Source organism: Pelophylax lessonae, assembly GCF_965119305.1.
Source record: "Pelophylax lessonae genome assembly, chromosome: 9".
NCBI classification, from domain to species: Eukaryota; Metazoa; Chordata; class Amphibia; order Anura; family Ranidae; genus Pelophylax; species Pelophylax lessonae.
The window spans coordinates 216,585,862-216,608,589 of NC_138776.1; the positions used below are offsets into that span (position 1 = coordinate 216,585,862).

At 42.7% G+C, this 22,728-nt stretch overlaps 2 protein-coding genes across 2 annotated transcripts in view; one reads left to right on the top strand and one right to left on the bottom strand.

The window, feature by feature from the left end:
• The window catches only part of LOC309563331 (uncharacterized protein), a gene marked incomplete at its 3' end in the record, with an annotated part of 417,962 nt that overhangs the window by 202,697 nt on the left and 192,537 nt on the right, over positions 1-22,728 (top strand). The gene's annotated exons all lie outside the window — the stretch shown is intronic.
• ECHS1 (enoyl-CoA hydratase, short chain 1) overlaps positions 1-22,728 on the bottom strand; it is a 46,371-nt gene that overhangs the window by 13,600 nt on the left and 10,043 nt on the right. The window contains exons 3-4 of the mRNA XM_082266864.1: positions 15,001-15,128; positions 4,733-4,832 (exon numbers count right to left, since the gene is read on the bottom strand). Coding sequence (XP_082122990.1) covers positions 4,733-4,832; positions 15,001-15,128 — 228 coding nt within the window. The remainder of the gene's footprint in view (positions 1-4,732; positions 4,833-15,000; positions 15,129-22,728) is intronic.

Here is a 22,728-nt window from a genome sequence, read left to right on the forward strand (position 1 = left end):
ACTGTGGGATATCAGATATGGCGAGTGCAGACTCCTGGGTTTGGCAACACTTAAGACCAGAAGCTTAAATGATGGTCTGTTGGAGCAAACAGGAAGCCGGTTCACCCCTACAGAGAGCCTCAGAAATGACAATAAGAGTCTTTTGGAAGGAAAAAAAGTGAGATATTCTCTCACAGCCTAAACTATATTCAGGCAATGGAGGGAGATCTGACGAAATTGAGCCAGACAGAAAAAACGATGCGATGAGGTTAAAAGTGAACACTACCCTCCTACAAGAAGGAAGTTTTGGTCCTCAACACACCTTGTCCCTGTAAGATCAGGAAGGGTTCTTTTCATGGTAAGGCTGCCAGTTTGGGCACTTGCCTCACAGAGGTGATGGTAACAGAAAACACAACCTTGTGAAAAGTAGAAAGGGAAATAACCCTTCTAGGTTCAGAGGGCAGTTTCTACACTGTCAAGAGAACCAAATTCCAGTCCCATGGATTTCCAGGGGAATAAACAGGAAAAGCCAAATGGGAGACATCCTGCACATAAGTCTGGATCAAAGATTGGGAATCTACAGTATCGAAAGTGCAGAGAGACCTAACTCTTAATGGTGCTAAGGGCCAATTGCTGGTCCAAGCCCACCTGTAATTAGAGGATTCGTCCCACAGTAAATTTTATGTTGTGAAAGCCTCTCAACTCACACCAAGCAAAGCAAGTCTCCCACGTAGAACTTGCAAGAAAGACTTCCTGGTCTAACATCTTGGGAATCACTGATTCATTGATACAGCTGTCTTCGAACTTAGGCTTTAGCAGCCATGCCATTAAAGGCGGATACTGTGAAGCAGAGCTGTAAATTATTTCGTAAGACAGAAGATTTGGACAATCTGGAAGAGTTCAAGGACTGGATCTATGATAATCACTAGAATGTCCCCCATCTTGACCTTGTAAAGCAGCCAAGGAAGGATTTTTAGGAAAGGGAAGGCATAGATCAGGCTGTAATGATTCCATAAGCCCACTAGAGGAGCCATGTACTTGCAAACAAACCCCTTTATAGTGTGTTGAACCTAGAGACCAGGGGATTCTCATCTGGTATTCCCACCCTGTCCAGAAAACAAGTTTACTCCAACTATACTCCTGAGACCAAGAAGGATTCAAAGAGCCGCTAACACCCCGTACACACGCAACGATTATCGGCCAACCAATCATCTGACTTTTGTCCAGAGTGTTTTTTTGTTGGTTGGAATGTGCCTAGACTGCACACAAATTTTCTCGCCCAACAAAAATCTACTTCAGAAGTGATGTCATGTGCTGGTTTGATTTCTTTGTATTCTTTCTTCTCTGAGCATGCCCAGACTTGCTCATCAGATTTTTCCCTGTCGAAATCTGTACTGACTGCACGAAAATCGGCCGTTTTTTGATGGCCAACAAAAATTTTATAGCCTGCACACCAGATTTTTTTCGGCCAAAAAGTCGGAGTCGATTGTCGGAAGCATCATACTAACAAACCGAAAATCGGCCGATCGGACGTTGACCGAAAATTCCCTGACAATTTTCGACGCGTGTGTACGGGGCTTAAGCAGAGACTAGCTAAAACAGCGATGAAGCAGGAATCTTGATTGAAGAAAAAATGGCAGTTTGTAAAACGATCAGACTTTTCTCAGCATTGCAGAGAAAAGAACATCCACCTTTGGTTTGCCAGAGTCCATTCTTCTTGTAGGTAACAATATAACCTGACAGTATAAAAGCTGGATACACACTATACAAATGTCTTTAGATGTTTTCCTTTAGATTTACCAAAACCATATATTATGAAGTCAAACCTAAACACTTTCAATTTGTATGCAATCAGGCCGGCCCTTGCACTACATAGTTGAAGGTAAATCTAAAGGAAATTGAACAACAAAAGTTGTATAGTGTGTATCCAGCTTTAGACTCTGTGCCCCTCAGTAGATTAGAAGAAAACATTTTGGCTGGAGTTCCATTTTTAAAATAGCATTTGCTGGGAGATAAAAAAACTTTTCCTCACTCTTTTTACCCACTTTTAAAAGAGGACCTTTCAACATTTACAGCACTTTGTGGTTTCTTTCCTCCTACCACTACATCATTTCCATGTTTTGTGACCTGTATATAGGTATATTTTTACTCCACCCACCCTTTGATTTCATGTGTCATACTAAGTCACCCACAGCCTCCAGGGAAATTCTTGTCATACATTACAAAAGGCTGCAGGTCAGTAAGTGCCAAAGTATGATAAAGGAAAAGGAATTGGCAGCACTCCAGGTTGAGTCAAAATCCAGATTTATTGAATTCTGTAATGATTAAGCACACAGTCAGTGTGTGAAATGCGTCTACCTTGTCACGATTGTCATATTTGGATGTTCAGTCAATAAATCTGGATTTTGACTCAACCTAGAGTGCTGCCAATTCCTTTTCCTTTATCAAGTTTCCACGGAGGCGAGCCGGGGCATGCACCGGTGTGAGTCATCAGGCAATTACACCACCTTGAGCAGTGAGTTCTTGTCTCTTCAAGTGCCAAAGTATCATGAGATTTTGTGAGTGCACACATTTCATTTATGCAGGTGAGCCTACATAGATTTAATGGAAAAGAAATATACAATGTATATTACCCGCGCCAAAGTAGTGACCTATAAAGGTGTTATTGGACCTAGTGAAAATATTATAATAAATATAAATTGATGAAGTGAATTAATAAATAAATTGCAGCTGCTATAGTAAAGTGCTAGTGCTAATGATGAGATATAGTAATCAAAGGTAGGGTGATTACCTATAGCGCTTGCTGAAAGTGTATCAACCAAAGAAATTTTAAATATACCACTGTAAAAACACTCTAAAAAATTAAATAGTGCTACTTAAATAAATTATGTGAATACTGTGCTTCATATTGTGAAAAATTATATATAAAAAAAATTAATAAATAGTTAAAGTTCATGTGCACAAGGACGTCACGACGTGCGTTTCGTCATTGGCTAGACGTCTTCAGAAGACGTCTAGCCAATGACGAAACACACATCGTGATGTCATACGGGCTTAGTGGAACACAAGCCGGAACTACCGCTCTCCACTTGCAGCCCACGTGTATGACGGTTGTTTTTGCTCGTTTTTATAGTGTAATACCCACGTTTGCCTCACCGTTTGATAGTATTTGTTTTTATCGATTCTCCTTGAATTTTTTACACCTGTTTTTATCACCTACTGGGACTATATTTGTTTGAAGTGACCGGGGTTGTGTGCAATATTAAAACCATTTTAAAACAGTACTGCACTATCCGTTTTTTTATTCCTTTTAACATACCCCCGTGACTGGAGGTGACCCAACAGGAGGCATACTTTATGCAAGAAGGAGTTATCGGTTTTGAAGGAGATATACCCGCTTTGGAGACTGCTAGCAGTGGGAGTGGTACTGCAGAGGGATAGCTCTATCCGCCAGGAGAGACGCACCTGGACCTGGAGAGGGTCTCCTAAGCACGTTTGGTCTGAATGCCGTAAGGCATATAGGACCCACATTTTCTGGTGAGTTTGAAATTTACCTATTTTCCACGGTGAAGGGATATTTGGGAAGAAAGAAAGGAGCACCTGCACTTTACTATTTATCTACACATATTCTGTGGACTATTTTTTTCACCCAGAAGTCACATTTTGGTGGATGTCACCATAATATGGACTGTCTATCATCAATTCAGTAATTGGTTGTGCACATGAACTTTAACTATTTATTAATTTTTTATATATAATTGTTATTTTTTCACAATATGAAGCACAGTATTCACATAATTTATTTATTTAAGTAGCACTATTTAATTTTTATAGAGTGTTTTTACAGTGGTATATTTAAAATTTCTTTGGTTGATACACTTTCAGCAAGCGCTATAGGTAATCACCCTACCTCTGATTACATAGATTTAAACCAGGTGCCATAGCACCCAGGGATGCCTTGGCAAAATGCCTAAAAATTGCCCAAAAAAATGGTCTTGCATACAAGCTTTTATTGTGCAGCATTACAACCTTTGCTTTGCTGCTGGCATTCTAAAAACCATTGATTTTTATAGGTTGATAAGGAGGCCAACAGGCACCTGAGAGCATCCTTGTGTGCCCATCTCCACCAGCACTTTAGCTGAACGACGGAGAGAAATTGAGGGTGACAGCCCTGGAATACTAGTCAGTAATAATGTAAAAAGGTGTATTTATTTTGCAAAAATGAATCAACTCTAATTTTGGGTGTCCTACATGTGTCGATGCCACTGCATTATGTAAAATGTGTCGTTTTATATATTTTAGAAAATGCGCATCATTTTTTAAGAATGCCTTGACTGAAACAAAAGGTTGAGAAACACTGATTTAAACCAAGCCTATGTGAGAAGTGGGAGGGTGGAAAAGTAAAAAAAAAAAAAAAAAAAAAACTATAAATTGTTCACAAAATAAGAAAATTGTTAGCAACCGTGCAATAAAGAGGTGGGATGAAAGAAATGGCAAAGTGCAGTGAATGGGAAAACGTCCTCTAACATGAAACTTAAGAATGTAGCCCGGTTCTCCAAATGCCTGCTTTGTTTAAAATTTGTAATGCGCACCTGCATGGTTTGATTACAGCATACCAGTATGTATGTATATATATATATATATATATATATATATATATATATATATATATATATATATATAGTGACAGTTTATGAATAGATTTTCACAATTAGCTTATTGCCAAATGATTTAAAAAAAAAATCAAAGTTACCTGGAATAGTTCCGAGTAAGATTTCTGGTTGCCCAAACTGGGCCTTTTCGCCAGCATAGATAATGTCACACATCATGGCAAGCTCACAGCCTCCACCCAGCTACAGAAATAAAGATGAAGTTTAGCCAATGTAGGAGAAGTGCAATATTCTTAATATGGCAACATATGCATTGCAACAGTACCTGCTAAATCTAAAGATACATTGTATTTTATAGCCGTGTGGAAAAGGCTATAAAGTTCCTGTTGTATTTGACTTGGACACAACAGATAGAAGTCTGCTGCTGTATATTTTATGAAGAAGATTTAATATGCTTACTAAATAAAGTATGGCATTATGGCTGTAATTGGCCCATTCAGACTGCAGCGACACGACTTGGTGGAGCGACCTGTGAAGTCCTCGGCGCGACTTGCACGGACTTCATATAAAATTGAAGTCAATGCAAGTCGCCTCCAGGTCGCCCCAAAGTAGTACAGGACCCTTTTTCTAAGTCGGAGCGACTTGTGTCGCTCCTATTAGAACGGATCCTGTACTATTCAATGGCGAGCGACCGACCGCGACTTGTCAGACGACCAAGTCGCCTGACAAGCCGCACTAGTGTGAATGGACCCTTAGACGTGCAGTTGGAGGGCATCAAAAATGTGTGTTTGAGTGGCCTTTTTTCCAAATGCAGCAGGGGGGGCTTTACATGCCGTGGTCATGATGCTTCACACCCCCAGCAAAGTTTAGCCGACATATAGTGACACATTTAAGCAAATAGGGAAGTGCCGCAAACGGCCCACAGCTGCCTGCAATGCATGCGGTTGCAGTGCATTTGTTGGTAAAAATGGGGTGAAAACAGGCAGTGAGGTTTCCATATTGCTTCTTCAGCTCCTGTCAGTAGCCACTGAAGTGTGATCCCAACGCGGCTCGGGCTTTGGAGGAAAGGGAGGAAAGGGAGTTTTAGACGCACATCTAGACCTACCTTGTAACAGGCTCTGTGATACAAATGCATGCATAAACTAAAGCATTTATATATAGGATTTAGGAGTTGGCAAATACAGCTTCCACTGACCCAGCACCCTGTCGTAATTTTTCAAAGAACCTAAAAATAATTGGTTATGGCAAACTTTAGGGGAAAAAAAGGAAACCGGATGCAAACAACATTGTGCCTCCAACATTAACAGTTTCAAATAACACTCTTGGACCCAGTATGGGGGATATACACCTGGAGGTCTCCAGTTTCTATGGACATCATTTAGTGTACCCCATGTCATGAAACCAGGTAGCAGTCTGGGGTCAAAGAGAAAGATTTTTATCATGTTTTACTACTGCCTTTAACCGCTTCCATACAGAGCAGTTAGACCCCCTTCCTGCCCAGACCATTTTTTCAGCTTTCAGCACTCTCACACTTTGAATGACAATTGCTCAGTCATGCTACACTGTAACCAAACAAAAATTTTATCATTTTTTTCACACAAATAGAGCTTTCTTTCGGTGGTATTTGATCACAACTGGGGTTTTTTTTTTCGTGATACAAGCAAAAAAAGAGCAAAAATTTTGCAAAAAAAAAAAAAAAAAAAAAAAAACACTTTTTTTTTAGTTTCTATTATAAAATTTTGCAAAAAATTAATTTTTCTTCATACATTTGGGCCAAAATTTATACTGCTACATATCTCTGGTAAAATTAACCCAAATTAGTGTATATTATTTAGTCTGTGTGAAAGTTATTGAGTCTAGAAGCTATGGTACCAATTACTGAAAATTGATCACACCAGATGTACTGATGGCCTATCTCCTTTCTTGAGGCCCTGAAATGTCAGGACAGTACAAATACCGCCCAAATGACCCCTTTTTGTAAAGTAGACAGTCCAAGGTATTTAGTAAGAGGCATGGTGAGTTTTTTGAAGTTATAATTTTTTCCCACAATTCTTGGGAAAATGAAGAAAAAAAAATTGTTTTTTCTTTTTTTTTCCCAAAACGTTGTCAATTTATAAGCTATTTCTAACACATAGCATGTACACAGCAAAAATGACACCCCAAAATTCATTCTGCTACTCCTGAGTATGGTGATACCACATGTGAGACTTTTACACAGCCTGGCCACAAAAAGAGACTCCACGTCCAAGTAGCACCATAAGGCGTTTTAGGAGCATAAATACACATAAAACTTTCTTACTACCTATCACACTTTTCAAGGCCCTAGAGCACCAATACAATGGAAAAGTCCACAAAATGACCCCATTTTGGAAAGCAAACACTGCAACGTATATTCTATGAGGCATTATGGGTCCTTTGAACATGTAATTTTTTTTCCACAAGTTTTTGGAAAATGTGGGAAAAAAATAAAAAATTTTTTTTACACAAAGTTGTCAATTTATAGGATATTCCTAACACATAGCATGTACATAGCAAAAATGACATCCCAAAATACATTCTGCAACTCCTCCTGAGTATGGCAATACCACATGTGTGAGACTTTTTCACAGCCTGGCCATATAGAGGGGCCCAACATCCAAGGAGCATCATCATGCATCCTAGCCACTTGCCTAGGCCTATTTTTGACATTTGGTGTTTACAAGCTAAAATCAGTTGTTTTTGCTAGAAAACTACTTAGAACCCCGAAACATTATATATTTTTTTTTAGCAGAGACCCTAGAGAATAAAATGGAGATTATTGCAATATTTTTTATCACACCGTATTTGCGCAGCGGTCTTCCAAACGCAATTTTTTGGGAAAAAATTCACTTTTTTTAATTAAAAAATAAGAAAACAGTAAAGTTAGCCCAATTGTTTTCCATAATGTGAAAGATAATGTTACGCCTAGTAAATAGATACCCAACATGATACCCAAATTGCGCACGCTCACAGAATGGTGACAAACTTTGGTACTTAAAAATCCCCATAGCGACACTTTAAAAATGTCTACAGGTTGCTATCTTAGAGTTACAGAGGAGGTCTAGGGCTCAAATTATTGCTCTTGCTCTAACGATCGCGACGATACCTCACATGTGTAGTTTAAACACTGTTTACATATGTGGGTGGGGTTTCCGTATGCGTTCGCTTCTGTGCGTGAGCTCGCGGGGACAGGGCGCTTTAATTTTTTTTTTACTATTTATTTTATTTATTATTTTTTATTTTTACACTTTTTAAAAAAAAAAAAAAAAAAAATTGATCATTTTTATTTCTATTACAAGAAATGTAAACATTACTTGTAATAGAAAAAGGCACAACAGGAACTCTTTTTTGTGAGATCTGGGGTCAAAAAGTCCTCAGATCTCACAAGTACACTAAAAGATAGAAAAAAAAAAAAATAAAAAAAAATTAAATAAAATTAAATAAAATGAAAAAAAAAAAAAAAAAGGACCTTTAAACTGGTTGCTAGGCAACGACGTTTGCCGTAGCTCCGGTCCTCCGAGACCATAGAGTCGAGTGAGGGCAAGCTTGCCCTCACTCGACATCCTGTCTGTGAGGATCTGGGACCGGATCGTTTTCCCCGCTGCTGGCGGGTCCGGTAAGCGGGAAAAGGACCAGAATGCGGCGGGAGGGGGGGCACCTCTTCCGCCACCCCGGAAGGGTGATCCCGCGGCGAATCCGCCGCTGGGACCACCCTTATCGGAAAGCCAAACGTCCACCGTTTAAAAAAATACCAGGGTTATGGCAGCTATATGCTGCCATAACACCGGTATTTAGGTTTAAACGGAGGACGTATATAAACCTTTTTGGACTTAGACATGGTGGCTGTATGAAGGGTGACAGGTACTCGGGTACTTTGCTGGGCAGGCGACAGGTACTCTGGTACTGATGAGCAAGTGGCAGGTACTCGAGTACTCCGATAGGCAGGTGACAGGTACTCGGGTACTCTTATGGGCAGGTGACAGGCAGGTGATAGGTACTGATGAGTAGTACTGATACTGATAAGTGATACTGATACTGTACTGATGGGTACGGATGATCAGTACTGATAGGTGATGGGTACTGATGAGTAGTGATGGGTACTGATGAGCAGGTGGCAAGTACTCGGGTACTTCAGGTGTCAGGTACTCTGATGAGCAGGTGGAAGGTACTCGGGTACTCTGATGGGTAGGTGACAGGTACTCGGGTACTCCGATGACGGGTACTCCGGTGACGGGTACTCAAAGTACCCGAGTACCTGTCATCAGAGTACCCGAGTACCTGTCATCAGAGTACCTGTCATCAGAGTACCCGAGTACCTGTCATCAGAGTACCTGTCATCAGAGTACCCGAGTACCTGTCATCAGAGTACCTGTCATCAGAGTACCCGAGTACCCGTCATCAGAGTACCTGTCATCAGAGTACCTGTCATCAGAGTACCTGTCATCAGAGTACCTGTCATCAGAGTACCCGTCATCAGAGTACCCGAGTACCTGTCATCAGAGTACCTGTCATCAGAGTACCCGAGTACCTGTCAGAGTACCTGTCATCAGAGTACCCGAGTACCCGTCATCAGAGTACCCGAGTACCTGTCATCAGAGTACCCGAGTACCTGTCATCAGAGTACCCAAGTACCCGTCATCAGAGTACCCAAGTACCTGTCATCAGAGTACCCGTCATCAGAGTACCTGATGGGCTGGTGACAGGTACTCGGGTACTTTGATGGGCTAGTGACAGGTGCTTTTTATTGGGGGGGGGGGGGCAATCAGTGTGTTTGGGGTGCACTGTACTTGGTAACTAGCTGTTACCACAATCTCCTCCTCACACAGGATCAGTGTGTGAGGAGGAGAACACGGTGACAGCTAGTTACCGTGTTCTCTGATGACATTTGTGACCGGCTGTGATTGGACACAGCCGGTCACGTGGTAAAGAGCCAATTTCATTGGCTCTTTACCTAGATCGGGGATGGGCTCTGTCCGAGGGACGAGCCTCGTCCCCGATCGCCGCGCTGCGCGCCCCCGGGGGGCGCACATTAAGAAAGGAACGAGCGGCTCATTGGCTGTTTACCTTGATCGGGGTTGGGCTCAGTCCGAGGGACAAGCCTCACCCCCGATCGCCGCGCTGCGCGCCCCCGGAGGCGCACAGTAGCGGGGGAGATCCGGGCGTCGTCATATGACGTCCGCCCGGATCACTAAAGGAATGTTGCCGACGTCATTTTACAATGACTCGGTATTGAAGGGGTTAAAATATACAGAAAAAAAAAATAAAAAATTATATATTATATATACACACATACATACATACATACATACATACATACACACACACACACACACACACACACACACACACACACACACACACAGTACAGACCAAAAGTTTGGACACACCTTCTCATTCAAAGAGTTTTCTTTATTTTCATGACTATGAGAATTGTAGTCACACTTCAATAGGTAGTCACCTGAAATGGTCTTCCAACAGTCTTGAAGGAGTTCCCAGAGATGCTTAGCACTTGTTGGCCCTTTTGCCTTCACTCTGCGGTCCAGCTCACCCCAAACCATCTTGATTGGGTTCAGGTCCGGTGACTGTGGAGGCCAGGTCATCTGGCGCAGCACCCATCACTCTCCTTCTTGGTCAAATAGCCCTTACACAGCCTGGAGGTGTGTTTGGGGTCATTGTCCTGTTGAAAAATAAATGATGGTCCAACTAAATGCATGGATGGAATAGCATGCCGCTGCAAGATGCTGTGGTAGCCATGCTGGTTCAGTATGCCTTCAATTTTGAATAAATCCCCAACAGTGTCACCAGCAAATCACCCCCACACTATCACACCTCCTCCTCCATGCTTCACGGTGGGAACCAGGCATGTAGAGTTCATCCGTTCACCTTTTCTACGTCGCACAAAGACACGGTGGTTGGAACCAAAGATCTCAAATTTGGGCTCATCAGACCAAAGCACAGATTTCCACTGGTCTAATGTCCATTCCTTGTGTTATTTAGCCCAAACAAGTCTCTTCTGCTTGTTGCCTTTCTTTAGCAGTGGTTTCCTAGCAGATATTCTACTATGAAGGCCTGATTCACACAGTCTCCTCTTAACAGTTGTTCTAGAGATGTGTCTGCTGCTAGAACTCCGTGAGCCATTGACCTGGTCTCTAATCTGAGCTGCTGTTAACCTGCGATTTCTGAGGCTGGTGACTCGGATGAACTTATCCTCCGCAGCAGAGGTGACTCTTGGTCTTCCTTTCCTGGGGCGGTCCGCATGTGAGCCAGTTTCTTTGTAGCTCTTGATGGTTTTTGTGACTACACTTGGGGACACTTTCAAAGTTTTCCCAATTTTTCGGACTGACTGACCTTCATTCCTTAAAGTAATGATGGCCACTCGTTTTCCTGTACTTAGCTGCTTTTTTATTGCCATAATACAAATTCTAACAGTCTATTCAGTAGGACTATCAGCTGTGTATCCACCTGACTTCTGCACAACACAACTGATGGTCCCAACCCCATTTATAAGGCAAGAAATCACACTTATTAAACCTGACAGGGCACACCTGTGAAGTGAAAACCATTTCAGGTGACTACCTCTTGAAGTGTGACTCTACAATTTTCATAGTCATGAAAATAAAGAAAACTCTTTGAATGAGAAGGCGTGTCCAAACTTTTGGTCTGTACTGTGTGTATATAATTTATTACATACACGCAAGCTAAAGGTTACTGTATTTGATATGGCAGCAGAAAAAGCAGCAAAATGTGGCCAGCTAACCCCACATACAGTATCTGCAAACAGACTTCATATATGAGACTTACAGTAATTATGTTTCATCTAAACAGGGTAAATTAAAGGGCATAGTTAAAAGACTTTGCTAGAAATAATCAATAGTAAATATGGAACTGAGCTGATAGGCTAAAATATTTCACTATTACCTTTTTAATACATGATGACTCAATATAGTTACCTAAAGATTTTCAGACACAGGAAATGTTCACATCCCAGTGATTATTATTTAAAAACCCTGTAATTCTAACAAGACATGTGAACTCACACTGATTAAACTTCACACCCATGGCAAGGACCATGCAATCAGACATCTATTCAATTGCTAAAAATATCTTCTATACCAGTTACTTACACACTAATTCTACAAATGGACCTAGAACCACCCATGCCAGTGCGCAGTACTGAATTGCCTACCATTAAAATAGTGTTGCCTCACATGCTGGCTCTACAGACAAAATGTAATGACAAGTTCTCAAAGAATTAAAATATAACTAAAGGAAACACTTTTTTAAAGATTTGTACAGAGGGGAGATGGATCAGAACACCGATTAGGTTTTTATTGCGGTCTGTGCGCCCATTAGGGAGATTTAGTCTTGGTTCACACATATGCGATGTCAATCATTGTATGTGATTGTATGGCTAAATTCACATTGCATTTGGACCAAAGTCACACAGGACTAGGGCTGGGCGATAAAACGATACCGATATGTATCGCGATAGTCACGTGATCGATAGCAATAAAAAAATTGAACGATAAAACGTTCGATATTAGAACTTGAAAGTACTATGTTTTTTTCGCCTTTTTCCACTTGCGCAGCCAGCCCCCGCGTAACTACACACACCCTGGGGCTCCAGCCAGCTCGTAGTCCGCCGCACAGGAACCGAACTCCCCAGTAACGGACCACCGCCACGCCTGGATGTGACGTCAGCTGCGGGCGGTGCATCTGTACAGGGGCTGCGGCGGGCTGTGATAGGTACAGAGAACTCCCCGGCCTGGATGTGACGTCAGTCAGCTGCCAGGAGAGGAAGCGGGCGGTGCGTCTGTACAGACCAGGGGCTGTGATAGGATAGGTACTATCCTATCACAGCCCCTGGCCTGTACAGACGCACCGCCCGTTTCCTCTCCAGGCAGCTCACGTCTCATCCAGGCCGGGGAGTTCTCTGTACCTATCACAGCGCGCCGCAGCCCCTGTACAGACGCACGCAGCTGACGTCACATCCAGGCGCGGCGGTGGTCAGTTACTGGGAAGTTCGGCCCTAGTCTACCCCCCCCCCCCTCTGTCCATCAGCCGCCGGCCGGCCGCAGTTTTGAATTTCATCATTTAAATGGGAGAACGCTTCTGCGCTCTTCTGGGATTTTAAAAAGGTCAGAATTAGGAAGGAGGAAAAAAATGTCTTCTGTATAGCAAGCGGCAACCTCGGATGAAAGAACCATATAGGTTATTTATAATTGTTACGCGGGGGCTGGCTGCACAAGCGGAAAAAGGCGAAAAAAACAATTGTACAAAAAACGAGTTTGAAAAAAAAAAAATTGTACTTTCAATTTAAACTAAAAAAGGTGGCCAGTTACTGGGGAGTTCTGTTCTCTGTACCTATCACAGCGCAGCCCCTGTACAGCCCGCAGCTGACGTCACATCCAGGCGCGGCGGTGGTCCTGGTCCGTCAGAGTGTCAGACACACATATACAGCGCTTCTCCTCCTCAGTCCTCCCTCCACACAGTGAGCTCTCCTCCCTCCCCGCCCAGCCCTAGTTGCTAGGTTACCAAAAGAGGAAGGTTAAGTTTAAAATAAAAATGTTTAAATGTAACATTTTTCTCCTGGTCCTTATTTTAAATGGATAATAAAAAATATCAATTATCGATATCGACCGATATGAAACACTGATATCGTGATACAGTTTTCAGCCATATCGCCCAGCCCTACACAGGACCCTTTTTTTTGGTCCGAGCCAGAATCCGATCACATGGGTGTTCACACCTATGCGATCCGATTAATGCCCGAACTGACAGTCCGCACTGCGATATGCGAACTGATCTGGGGGTGTCGTTACCTTTGTATTGACACCCCCAGCGATTTGCATATGGCAGTGTGAACTGCCTGCGATTTGAGTGCGATGTAGGAACCCGCAGTGGATTTGCAGTAGTTACGCATCACATATGTGTGAACCGGCCCTTACCCTATTTGTCGATTTCACCATTATCGATGAAAGGGAAAGTAAGAAGAAAATCCCAAATTTTGGGTTATCCCCAGAAAGGTATCTTCTCATGGGGAACCCAAGCGACTACCTTAATTTGAAGGGATTTCCACTCGCTTCCTGTTTTAGCTATCTGGTTGCCGACCGCCGCAAGTACATATACTGCAGCGGTCAGCCCCGGCCAGGCAAAGTGACGTACCGGTACGTCACTAGCCTGGGAGCCAATAGCGGGTGAGCGCCCGCCGCCAGAGGCGCGCTCCCGCCTCGGCTCAATCACGGACACCTCCGTGCGTGTGAGCGGCGGACCCGATGTCCGCCGGTCACTCGCGATCGTCCGCTGTGAAGGGAGAAAGGCAGGCGGCTAATGTAAACAAAGCCGCCTGTCATTCTTCCCTGTGTAAAAGCACTGATCTAACGGTCCTGCTATGTAGGACCGTTGATCTGTGCTGTTACACACACAGCCACATCCCTGCACAGTTAGAAGCACGCCCCTAGGGACACACATAGTCACTGCATCTCTAATAAAGTTAACCCCTTCCCTGCCAGTGTCATTTTTACAGTAACAGTGCATCAGTATAGCACTGATTACTGTAGTAACTGGTACCCCCAAAAGTGTCAAAAATGTCAGTAAAGGGTCCGATCTGTCTGCCGTAATGTCGCAGTCCCGCAAAAAAAAAAAAAAAAAAAAAATTGCAGATCGCCGCCATTAGTCGTTTAAAAAAAAAAAAAAAAAAAGCTTTCACTTAGTAAAACGCAATAACTTTTGCGCAAACCAATCAAAATACGCTTATTGTGATTTTTTTTTACCAAACATAGGTAGCAGAAAAAAATTGGCCAAAAATGTAAAACAATTTTTATTTTTACATTTTTTTGGGGAATTTCATATAAAAAAAAAAAAAGTGAAAAATTTTTTATTTTTGCAAAATTGTCGCTCTTTTTTTGATTATAGCGCATGATCAAAAAAAAAAAAAAAAAAAAAAAAAAAAAATTCGCACAGGTGATCAAATACCACCAAAAGAAAGCTCTGTTTGTGGGGAAAAAAAGGACGTCAAATTCGTTTAGGTACAGCGTCGGCACAACCGCGCAATTTTCCGTTAAAGTCACGCAGTCCCGAATCGCAAAATACCCCCTGGTGAGGAAGGGGGTAAAATCTTCCGGGGCTTAAGTGGCTATGGAACAGAACAGAAGGAAAATCTCCCCAATGGTGCAAAGTCGCAAAAAAAAACTGACAGGGGTTAAAACCCTCCCTTACTTTATCTAAAATTAAAAAAACCTTTGACTTCAATGACTCCACACTGCTTAGCTCTTGTTTCAAGAGGCCTCAAATCAAAGTCCATTATTACATTTGTGCGGAGGTTAGGTATAGATAGCTGGGTTTTTGAGAGCACAGAGTTTGTAGTAATAAAAAAGTGTCAGTTATAACTTACTGCATAACCATTAACTGCTGCAATGACTGGCTTCTTTGCAGTGGACACACGATTCCAGTGTGACAGGAAGCCTCCACCATAACATTCTTGGAAGGTCCTATTTTGCATCTCTTTAATGTCTGCACCAGCTGCCGGGAATGAACAATCAATCATTATAGCAAATCAAAGAACAATAAGCCAATGTTAAAGTGGATGTAAACCCTCGCATATACTCAGCGATACACAGAGATGATACAAATCTCCCCCACATAAGTTTTCTTGAATATCTGCCATCTTCAGCTTGCTATATTCTTTAGAAAGTGCACATTGGGTTAGAGATTTTTTTTTTCCTTTTCACTGGGTGTGGATTCTTGGCATACACTGTGTGACAGCAGATTGGAGGAAAGGCACACCCCCCCCCCCCCAAATAGGGGAAGGAAGGAAGGAGAAGAGCTGTGCTGTGAATAGACCAGTCCCCTGCTAATCTATTTATAGCAGCCACCCAACACAAATTTCAGGCTGGTTTTATCTCCAGTGTCTGAAAACTTGCCAGAAGTTGTGCTGATAACAGAAGAACAGAGCGGCAGAAAGACACAGGACTTCGGAGAGAGATACTACAGATATATGTGCTTAGGTGACATTTTATGAATCAGGTTTACATCTACTTTAAAGCAGAACTGTGCACAAACTATAAAATCACAATTTGAGGTAGGCTGCACATACCAGTAAGACTTTACCTTCTGTTTTTTAGAGGCTCACCCTGAAACATTTATACCTGTTGCTCTTTCCAGTAGAACTACAGGATAGGCACTTTCTTGGACAGGGTAACAAAAACTCCGTCTGCAGAAAAGTCACTGCAGCATTGTCATTCATCCTGCTATTGCTGCTGTTAAAAGCCCTAAAAGTAAACAACCCCTCTATTGCTCTGTAAATGATGTACAAATATCTAGTGATACATGCAACTATAGGTGAAATGAGCTAACACAATACACATTTGTCACATATTTAATACCTTTAAACCTCTATTTTGACTCTCTATGTACAGGAGCATGAGAGATTTTTAGTAGCTTACTCATGCTACTTAACCACTTGCCCACTGCCTAACGAAGATTTACGGCGGCAGTCAGCCCCTCACAGGCAAAGCGACGTAGGTCTACGTCGCTAGCCTGTGAGGCTCTGGGGAGCGAGCGAGCGCGCACCGCTGGATGCGCGCTCATGGATCCCCCCACGCGCGTGTGCCTGGCGGACCCGATGTCCGCCGGGCACTCACGATCGTCCGTTAGAGCGGGAGAAAGGCAGGCGACTAATGTAAACACAGCCGCCTGTCATTCTCCCCTGTGTAAGGAATGGAGATCACACGGTTCTACTATGCAGGGCCGTTGATCTCTGTTCTTACACCAGTAGCCACATCCAATCACAGTAAGAATCACGCCCCTAGGGACACACTTAACCCCTCCCTCTCAAATAAAGTTAACTCCTTCCCTGCCAGTGTCATTTTTACAGTAACAGTGCATATGTATAGCACTGATTACTGTAGTAATGTCACTGGTAACCCCAAAAGTGTCAAAAATGTCAGTCAAGGGTCCGATCTGTCTGCCGAAATCCCGCAAAAAAAAAAAAAAAAAAAAAAAAAACACACAACTAAAATTACAAAAATCTTTACCTTAGTTAGTAAATGCAATAACTTTTGCAATTTTTTTTTTTACCAAACATAGGTAGCATAAAACAAATTGTTCTAAGATGTTAAAAAAAATGTTATTTTACATTTTTGGGGGGGAATTTCATATAAAAAAAAAATGTGAAAAATATTGTTATTTTTGCAAAATTGATGCTCTTTTTTGTTTATAGCGCATGATAAAAAAAAAAAAAAAAAAAAAAAAAAAAAATCGCACAGGTGATCAAATATCACCAAAAGAAAGCTCTGTTTGTGGGGAAAAAAAAGTCAGATTAGTTTAGGTACAGCGTCGCTGTATTGACGACCGCGCAATTGTCCGTTAAAGTCACGCAGTGCCGAATCGCAAAATAGGCCCTGGTCAGAAAGGGGGTAAAATCTTCTGGGGCTTAAGTGGTTAAATTGCTAGTAGCCTAAAGGTTTAATTAACCCACAGACACACAACTCAATATATGTATAGTAAGCATCATCACTAAGGGCTCATTACGATTGGTGCTGAAACCCGTCCTCCCCATTTAGCTGCACATTGGAGTTGTACGCAGGCAGACTATAGTAGTGGATGCAGATGCAGCAGCTGCAAGAACAGTCACATGTCAAAATTTGATTGAACTCAATTAGCATGCAACACGTCAGTTGGGGATGTCTGCTGACATCACACTGGGCAGGGCCATCAGGATCGCTGGGTTTACAGCGTTAGTCGAGTATGACAAGCTGGGACATTACAGATTCATATTGACAGCCCACTGATTTCTTTACTATTGTGAGCATTTTTATTCCCCCCATACTTTAAAAAGGAAGTTCACCCTAACACTAAAATCTCTACATCTACAGGCATCCACGATCAAAGACTACCCTATCTAGCCCTGGAAAGAAGAAATCGGTATATATACCTTTTTTGAAGCCACTGCAGTCCGGTCTTCAGTGGTGGAAGTTCTGCAGAGGAGACAGCTGACAACGTCTTGGACCTGATTGGGAAGTGACGTCACCCATAGACTTACTATGGGGCTTTCGTTGTCGACTGCCTCTTTTGCACCCTCCTCCACAGCTCGGCGTAGGACCAGACCGGACTGGATCGGCTTCAGAAAAGGTATGTATAGCAATTTCTTCTTTACAGGGCTAGATAGGTCAGCCTTAGATCGTGGAAGATTTTAGTGTTAGGGTGGACTTTTACTTTAATACATTTTAAGTAGTAAGCACTATGAAGTCTTTATTTCTCTACATGAGAGCTACTGTACCCAGTGAAGGTTACTGACAGGCTGGCTGAGGGGTGGCATATGAGTACTCTAAGGTGAGTTATTTGATAATTTGTACAAGAGAGACTGACTTCATATTGCAATAAGCACTGAATGAGTGACGCTTTTTTCACGGTGAAACTATTATTGGAGTTGCAGACAGCTAATATTGGTGTTAGGCACTTGCATATGCATTATTTCTGCATTCGACTACACAAAGATTGAATTGTTTTTATGTATATCCATCTTTTTTATGTTGCATTACACAGGGTGGATTTGTCGCATTTGTACATACACTGGGTATTCAAATACATTTTATTGGTGTATTGCAAACAGTGGGATTTTACACATATATGTTATATTTGGTTTGTTCCCCATTTTATTATTTGTTTGTATCTGTTTTAGAGGAGCGTGTTCTGATATAGGTGTATGGTTTTATTAGTTGTGTGAATCACACAATAGTGATAGCAGCTCTCAATCACAATTATCCGTAAAAAAAGGGAGGAATGTTTACAGCGGCACAGGAGGATTTTGGGGTTTCTTTTGTGGGAAGGGGTGAGTGCACAGATCCAAACGCAGACACTGTACATGGTGGATGCAGACGCAGTACAATGCGGCTCAGCATGGAGAACAGGTCTCAGCACCTGTCTGAATGAGCATTTTGTATAGGTCACCTATCTATAATGCTTCGAAATACCTTTTTGCCTTCTTTTTATAGCTAGTCACATGATCTGTATGGAGTAAACCTATATGAAATTTCTGGGCAAAGCATAGGATGATACATTTACCTATCATTTATTATAAAGATATATATATATATATATATATATAGATATATTATATATATATATATATATATATATATATATATATATATATATATATATATATATATATATATATATATATATATATATACACACACACACACACACACACACATATACATACACACACACACACACACACAATTCAAACAACAGTGTTCCCCTGTCCAAATATATAAACACTAGCAGCGCATGTAGGACTCTAAAGTCTCTAAAGTCCAAAAGCTCAAAGCAATGAGCTAAACACTCATCAAAATGCCAATAATGCAGTCTTTAGTATAACTGGTGAATCCCTCTTCAGTGCTTGATATATGATATAGTGTGCACCTTCACCGCACCTCTGTGGACCCCCTAGGTAGTACTCATGTACCCTCAGGTCATGTACATAGCGCCTCACAGGAGGATACTTGCCAGAACTACCAGGACCAGTCCCTTAAAAACGGCAGCTGACCACAGACCACCCGTCATGGACAGCAACCGATCATTTTTGATCTAAAAATCACAGCATACTGAAAGAAGGCATCCTCGCAGCTGCACGATCCTACACCGCTTAAGATTCACGTACTGACCGCGGCTCGGTACAAGCCAGCGGACTTCCGGGTACCTGGGTGTGACGTCAGATGCTCAGGAAACCGGGGTGACCGCGTGCTCACGCCCTAACGCGTTTCGTCACCAAAGGACTTCAATGGAGGACGTAGGCACGCGGCGCAGTCAGCTCCTTTTGTAATCCTCCCATCTGGGCGGTGAGCTCTCCCCGGCCGGCTGTGACACTGGATGTTACAAAGGGAATGCCGCAATCACCCCCTACTGCTGGGGGACTATTATTATTAACAAATTACCAAACACACTTCATACTAAACAGAGGCATGTTTACAGAGACACTTCCTTTTGTAATCCTCCCATCTGGGCAGTGTGCTCTCCCGGGTCGGCTGTGACACCGGATGTTATAAAGGAAATGCCACAATCACCGCTACTACTGGGGGACTATTATTATTAACAGATTATAAACTATGCATAGATAAACAGGGTATAGGAGTATCATAATGACACTTGTGGGGTGCTTTCTCCCATTGACGCCCTAAAGGGCTATCTATATGTGTGGGCAGAAGGGAGGTGTCCATTTTTCATTTTTGCTTGGCTTTTGTACACGAGTAGGAGTATGATTTGAGAGAGGTAATTGTATAATGTCATAATGCTTTATTTTTTCAATATAGGAGGATAGCATGTGGATATAAAGGCTATTGTAAATGGTTATGTTTTCAGGGCACTGATGACCTTCTTGTGACAATGACGGCATTGTTACACTCCGCGGTCCAATTGGGGCTTATAAGAGGTTACACGCTGCAGAATGAAGAAGGGAAATGCCTCTAACATGCTTTTTGATCCCCATTAAGTGACTCTGTAAACATGCTTCTGTCTATTATGAAGTGTGTTTGGTAATCTGTTAATAATAGTCCCCCAGTAGTAGCGGTGATTGCGGCATTCCCTTTGTAACATCCGGTGTCACAGTCGGCCGGGGAGAGCGCACCGCCCAGATAGGATTACAAAAGGAGGTGACTGCGCCGCGTGCCCACGCCCTCCATTGAAGTCCTTTGGTGACGAAACGCGTTTGGGCGTGAGCACGCCATCACCCCAGCAACCCTGAGGGTCTGACGTCACACCCAGGTACCCGGAAGTCCACTGGCTGGTACCGAGCCACGTTCAGTACTTGAATCGTAAGCGGTGTAGGATCGTGTAGCTGCAAGGGTGCCTTCTTTCAGTATGCTGTGATTTTATATAAAAAATGATCGGTTGCTGTCCATGACGGGTGGTCTGTGGTCCGTTGCCAATTAAAGGGACTGGTCCTGGGAGTTCTGCCAAGTATCATCCTGTGAGGCGCTATGTACATGACTTGAGGGTACATGAGTACTACCTAGGGGGTCCACAGAGGTGCTGTGAAGGTGCACACTATATCATATATCAAGCACTGAAGAGGGATTCACCAGTTATACTAAAGACTGCATTATTGGCATTTTGATGAGTGTTTAGCTCATTGCTTTGAGCTTTTGGACTTTAGAGACTGAGTCCTACATGCGCTGCTAGTGTTTATATATTTGGACAGGGGAACACTGTTTGAATTATATATACACACCTTTATAATATATGCCCTCCAGGTGATAGCAGCTGCTGCATACATTTTATAATTTAATTCTAATTATTGTGGATTGTGGTAACATATCATCCGCTTCCATAGCGCTGAGTGAATGAGCTATAGGGGTCTTCCAGTCATTTATTCTCACTCTATCTTTTAATTTACCTATCATTGCCATGTCTTTGCCTTGGTCCATACAGAACTGAATTCTTAAAGACTAAATTCACCTTTGGGGAAATTGTTTTTTTCCATTCATTGACAGACACAGCTCTTCATTATTCAGAACCACAGGGTTATATTTGCCCCCTACAGGAGAAGGGCACTAGGCAGAAAAAAAAAAAGTCTTGGCTACGCCTATAGGCAGTCCTAGGTGTTAAACTCCCCCTCTCTGCTATAGGCCTTCACTTTTTTCTGCCTAGTCAGGAGTAAGGACCTAGTTCCCTGGTGGGATCTGTGGTTCTGGCATTTGTTTCCTTTTAATTGGCTTTTTCTTTTCTCCATTATTTTTTCCTGTGAGATCTACAATCAACTGCCAGACTGGGCAATGGGCTGGATATCTAGATCCAGTGGTCATCTCAGTCTGGCCAGAAAGCGCAGCCACGACATAGCCCCACTGGACAGGAGCTGGCCTGCAAAGTAAACGTCTTGCAAGGTCACATACCACTGGGTCTAAGCCTGAGTCTCAGCGTTCCTCCTAGCCGACAGCCCCCCTATTCGATGGCGAGGAGGTTCAGTCTGGAGCGGTGCCCATCTGGTTCCTGATATGGCGAGAAACTGTCCCCCCTTCTCCCCCTGGAGGGTTGGTTTTGGGGTGGACGTGGACCCCTCCCTGGGAGAGTCGGACCTGTGGGTTCCCCTCAGAACCCCCAACCCCCCGTTGTTGTTCAGAATGTGGCCTTTTTGGTGGCTATCACTTCTACTCGCAGAGTGTCGGAGCTGGCAGCGTTATCTTGTCGTACCCCCTATTTGGTGGTCCACAAAGACCTTCGTCCAGGTCGTTCCTTCCTAAGGTTGTCCGATTTCCATCATCAGGCATCAGTGGCGCAGGTTTGCAAGGTGGCCACTTTCACTAAATTCTACCAAGTGGATGTGTTAGCATCTGCGGCTGCTTCCTTTGGCCGCAAAGTTTTGCAGGCTGCTGTTTAGAGGGTCTGTTCCCCTTTTGGAGGTGTATTGCTAAGGTTGGGCTCCAGTTGTTTTAGTTGAGCTCCTATTTAACTGGTTGGCTATTGTGTTTAGCCTTGGGATTGTCTGTTGTCTCACCCCTCATGTTTTGGCACTGCTTGGGGATGTCCCTGTGGTTCTGAATAATAGAGAGCTGTGTCCGTCAATAAACGAAAGAAAATGGGATTTTTGACTTACCGTAAAATCCATTTCTCTGAGTTCATTGATGGACATAGCACCCACCCCTCTATGGAGTTGTAATACTTCTGACACTGCTTGTTACAAAACTGAAGGCCTATAGCAGAGAGGGAGTAAACCACCTAGGACTGCCCATAGGTGTAGTCAAGTCTTTTTTTCTGCCTAGTATTCTACTCCTGTATAGAGCAAAATAACCCTGTGGCACTGAATAACGGAGAACCGTGCCTGTCAATGAATTTAGAGAAATGGATTTTACGGTAAGTCAAAAATTCTATTTATTCTTTTCTGCAAAAATGTGCCTTGATTTTTTTTCCTCCAGAGGTATGCAAAGCATTGCACCGGCGATCAGTGGATTGCGGGTACAATATCAGGCTCCTGTAGACATGTCCTTCAGTTTATTTGCCCGTACTTCTGTATGGGCTGTTTGAAACCTGGAGGTAGTGTGAATGAACTAAAGGCACGCTAGTAGTTCACTGAAAACAATAAGCCATTTGCCGGGGAGGCAGACAGGACTTATTCACAGAT